The 4,604-nt window shown below is 46.8% G+C and overlaps 1 protein-coding gene across 1 annotated transcript; it reads left to right on the forward strand.

Moving 5' to 3' along the window:
• The first annotated feature begins 219 nt into the window (after nt 1-219).
• On the forward strand, nt 220-3,514 carry LOC134473212 (granzyme H-like). The gene is made up of 5 exons (XM_063236843.1): nt 220-394; nt 1,484-1,640; nt 2,305-2,440; nt 2,612-2,872; nt 3,262-3,514. The coding sequence occupies exons 1-5, from the start codon at nt 340-342 to the stop codon at nt 3,403-3,405; spliced, it is 753 nt and encodes a 250-aa protein (XP_063092913.1). The 5' UTR covers nt 220-339; the 3' UTR covers nt 3,406-3,514.
• Nucleotides 3,515-4,604: the final 1,090 nt, after the last annotated feature.

A 4,604-nucleotide genomic window follows, 5' to 3' on the forward strand; every position in this document is an offset into this window, starting at 1 on the left:
CTGTGAAAAGGAGCCATGCTTGGTTCAGTTCAGACCCTGGACAGTTTCTGAGGTCTCTGCCCTTTTACTAGCTGCATGCAGCACAACCTCAACTACCTCCACATCTTGAGCTTTCTTCTTGCTGTGCCTTGTGACTCAGCCACAGAGCTGTTAGTGGTGACCCTGCCATTTTCACCTAAACCAATCCGGAAAAGGTTCATAAACCTCCCTAGAAAGATGCCACCCATCAAAACCAGAGGAACACACATCTAAGATATCAGCAAGGACACAGGACTTGTGCCCCATTCATCGCACTGCAGAGGCTCTGTTTGCTCTGACCTGGGCAGCCTTCCTGGGAAAATGACACCACTCCTACTCCTGCTGAGCTTGCTGCTGCCCCTTGAGGCTGGAACAGGTGAGTGGCCATCCCTTCTCCAGAGATCTGAGCTCATCCCACAAAATCCTCTTTGACTTTTCTGCCAGCCTTGGTTTCGAATTTTCGTAGGTCTCAGCTAGGAGTTTTCTGAGCCCCAGATCCAATTCCAAACCCAGACTCACAAATCCAAAGCTGGCTGGAAAGGGCAGCAAAAGGAGGGTGTTCTCAGATAATTTTTTAGGTGTTAGGCTCTCCACAGGGTTTTCTGCCTTACCTGGAAAGTGAGTTGTCCTCAGAAAAACATTCAAAAACAAAATCAAGAAAATGTAAAGCAACAAAAGTAAGTTATTCAAACCTGGTACTTAAAACCAGAACAGGCAGCTCAGACCAACAGCCTGTGGGGGAGAGGTGTCACAGGAGCCAGTTGCACTATCCAGTGCCCACCATCCCATACCCACCCAGAAGAGACGATCAGGGTGCAGCTAGAGTCAGAGGTGGCATGATGACTGCATCCAATTTCCATTACCTTGGCTCCACCTTAGGTCTTTGCAGCTGCACTTTGAGGATCTTCTCTACCTCTGTCTTTTGAAATTTTTATGGTCCTCAACCCCACCACACTACACTGCCCCATTACGCACTGATGAAAGGTTGATTAGAGATCAGATATACAGCCTAGAACAATTCCTGAGAACACAGATTGTGTTAGATCTAGACCATCAGGATGTTGGAGAATACAAATTCATAATCTCATAGGTAGACTGTTAGAAAATTCCACCAATCTGAAAACCATCAGAAGCTCAAAGAGATTGGAAAGACTCACTGAAAAAGCAGGAATGAAGGCAGCTTCCCAGTATCTTATGGAACTCTTCTATCACTCAGCAGACCTTATCTCCTCCACATATGTGTCCAAGGTAGGAAGTAGAAGACCAGCATTATCCTGACTTTCTCAGAACAGGAACAGAGGACTTAAGGTTTAGAAAAAGTCATTCTGGCTCCAAGGCATGCAGCCCTTGGAACCTAAAATGAGTTCCTCCTGCTGGGTACAGAGCACTCCAGATCCCATCTACATCCCTCACTTTCCCCAGTCTTCTCTCTAGACCACACTGCTCTCAGCCACCCCATCTTCAGATTTTCTTTCAGAGATCATTGGGGGTCGTGAGGCCAAGCCCCACTCCTATCCCTATATGGCCTTTGTCCAGCGTCTGGTTGGAGACGACAAGTACAGATGTGGTGGTGCCCTGGTACGAAAGAAATTTGTCCTGACAGCTGCACACTGTAAGGGAAGGTAAGGAGGAGCAACCAGCCCACATTTGAAAGAACCAACAGGAACCTCTATCTTCCACGGGGACTATAGCCTTAGGAGCTCCTGGGATACTGTTCACAAACCCATAAGAGCTCATCAGAAAGTAAGAAAAGCAAAAGGATCAAAAGTTCAGCTCAGTATCTGAATGTATGATAATTAACTTTATCAAGTATTCTGAGCCAAATGAATCTGAGGCTGGAAAAGTAAAAGGGAGATGAAGGAAGGGGAGAAAAGAAGGAAACTGAATGTCTTAGGCACATGTACTAATCTCTTACAGTGAATGCAGTCCTTGTGTACTGCAAACATGTAGGAATAAAAGTCCAAAAAAATGTTTCTTCCCAGTCATGGTAAGTTAGCTACTTAGTGAGATCCTGTCTCAAAAATAAAAATAAATTAAAAAGCACTTGGGAGCTGTAGCTCAGAGAAAGGAACAGGGTTCCAAATGCGTTAAAGAAGGAAAGAAGACTTTTAAAATGAAAGGTGGAGAAAGACAAGAGGTAAACTTTAGAGTCAGACAGTGACAGTACAGAACAATGACACAGGTGACAAGACATAGCAACCACACTGCCAAGCACAGCAGGTGCAGCCTGCCCTGCACAGCTCTTCTGTTATTTCACAACCTAAACCCATGCTCCTCTCTGTGCAGCTCAATAAATGTCATCCTTGGGGCCCACAACATCAAGAAACAAGAGAAGACCCAGCAGGTCATCCGTGTGAAAAGAGCCATCCCACACCCAGACTATGTTCCTGGAAGGTTCTCCAATGACATCATGCTGCTGGAGGTGAGGCAAACCTTCCTGCTGATCTTTCTCTTCTCATACAGGCTTGTCGCTCCCAGTGGAAATCTGCTCTTTTCCTCCTTGCCCTCTCATGGACATCCCAATGTGTAGGTCCAGGGTCTATGGGGTCTATACCACAGGCTTATCTGGACTCTCTTGCTTATTCCCCATTAGCTGGAGAGAAAGGCCAAACAGACTAAAGCTGTGCAGCCCCTCAGACTGCATGAGGCAATGAGCCAGGTGAACCCAGGTGACACATGCCTTGTGGCAGGCTGGGGGAAAACCAACCTTTCGGATGATTCATCGCCAAATACACTGCAAGAGGTGGAGCTGACAGTACAAGATGAACAAGAATGCAAATCTGCCATCCATGCCTACTCTGCTCTCACTGAGATTTGTGTGGGAGACCCAAAGGAAATGAAGATCTGTTCTAAGGTGAGGTTTCCACTGCCTATAGAGACAGAACCAGGGAAAGAGAAACTTCGTGGGAAGATAACAGTGGCCATATCCCATGCTCTGGTCCAGAGCTTGACAGCCTAGGTTCCCCAGCAATTCAGTGTTTAATCCATTCCCTTGGTGGATAGGAGTAGAAGTGGGGGAAACAGCAGTTAACCAAATTCTGTGTAATCACCTAGTATCTCTAGGGTTGCACAGAAAGATTCAGATAGGTTAAAACTGGAAAGTCAGAGTTAGGTTAAAGCCACTGGTCTGAAGGAGGCAACCAGGCCTGCCCTGCCCTCATCTCATAATCACAGCCCCCTGACAGAGGTTCAAAGACCATCACCAGGAAGAGGCCTATTCCATATTTTCCTTCTTGTCCACAGGGTGATTCTGGGACTCCCCTTGTGTGTAACAACATGATCCAAGGCATTTTCTCCTATGGAGCAAAGGACGAGACACCCCCAGTAGTCTTCATGAAGGTGTCCCACTTCCTGCCCTGGATAAAGAAGACCATGGGGCAGTTCTAACAGCAGACATAAAATTGGCCTCCTCTGTGCTTCATCATCTTTACTGAGGCAGAGGAAGCCTCCTGTGAGCACGAGCCACTGCGCAGTGACAATAAATGGATTTAAAGAATGACTGTGACTGAAGTCCTATTTATCCCCTGAACCCTGTTGAGCATGAAGCTGCACTGCTGGCCATTCTGGCTGTGGCTTCTTCTTTTCTCCCCACTCTCCCTATTCCCTTAAGTCCATCCCATACATTTTCTTATTGATTACTCCAGCACATTTTGCTTAATCCTCAGCTCTCTAGTATCTTTAGCATTAGGAGGTGTCATCTCACATACAGTCCCATGTCCTTATACTTCAACTTCCAAATATAAATCTCTGCGCTGTAGGAATGCCTTACTATCTCTGCGCCAGCAACAATTTGGCAGAGAATACAGTTGGGATGTGAAGAGGGGTAACTGTAGAGACCCAGGAGGCCCAGGGTACTCAATTTCCTGTTTTGAGAACTGCTCTTCCCAGTGGGTCAGGTTTTTCCTGTTTAGGAGGTTGAGATGGCCCTCAGGACAACTCAGGCCCATTTCCTGCCCTGCCCTGGGCCAGCATGAAATTCAGTCCACCTCGAGGCTCGCTGCCTGTCCTTTGCACACCAGTCCCTGTCTCCACCTGAGTTCCTCTGACCACCAGCTCCTTTCCTTTCCAGCTCCTGCAAGTTCCCAACTCTGTGTGATTCCCCTGTATCAGACAGTTCCAGAAAATCTGGAACTCTCCACTTCTACCTGGGCAGGGCTGGCTGTGCCCTGTTCCAATCCAGCATTCTCCAAGGGCTCAGGCATCACCTCCAATGAAGTCAGAGCAGCCTCAGCCCTTTCATCATGGCCTGGCCTTGGAATCCAGTCTCTCCCTGCTTACACGCATGTAAATAATCCTGTGAGTCAGTCCAGGGAAGCTGGACAGGAAGGATCACTTATCCCTCTATCAGCAAACACTCTTCTGATCTCTGTCTCTTTGTAGCAGATATATAATAGGCTCTGGTCTCACCTTTGGAAAACTCTGAGAAATGAGACATTTCCTCTAAACATCCCTAAGTTCTCTCCTTCAACCAGTGCAGGTCAGCTTAACCCAAATAGATTTATATAGGGAATCCACTAGAAATCTTACTTTGAAAAACATTAAATTCTGTGTATTCTGTCTTGGTTGTGCACAACACTGTCAAATAT

This window comes from Cavia porcellus, unplaced genomic scaffold, assembly GCF_034190915.1.
Source record: "Cavia porcellus strain 051 isolate PalLab524CR breed Dunkin Hartley unplaced genomic scaffold, mCavPor4.1 scaffold_26, whole genome shotgun sequence".
Classification (NCBI taxonomy): Eukaryota; Metazoa; Chordata; class Mammalia; order Rodentia; family Caviidae; genus Cavia; species Cavia porcellus.

What these genes read in the sequence shown, in the direction of transcription:
- LOC134473212 (XM_063236843.1), top strand. Translation starts at nt 340, where the DNA reads ATGACACCACTCCTACTCCTGCTGAGCTTGCTGCTGCCCCTTGAGGCT. An exon ending in ATGACATCATGCTGCTGGAG is followed by an intron (nt 2,441 to 2,611) that starts GTGAGGCAAACC and finishes ATTCCCCATTAG; the next exon opens with CTGGAGAGAAAGGCCAAACA. An exon ending in AAATGAAGATCTGTTCTAAG is followed by an intron (nt 2,873 to 3,261) that starts GTGAGGTTTCCA and finishes TCTTGTCCACAG; the next exon opens with GGTGATTCTGGGACTCCCCT.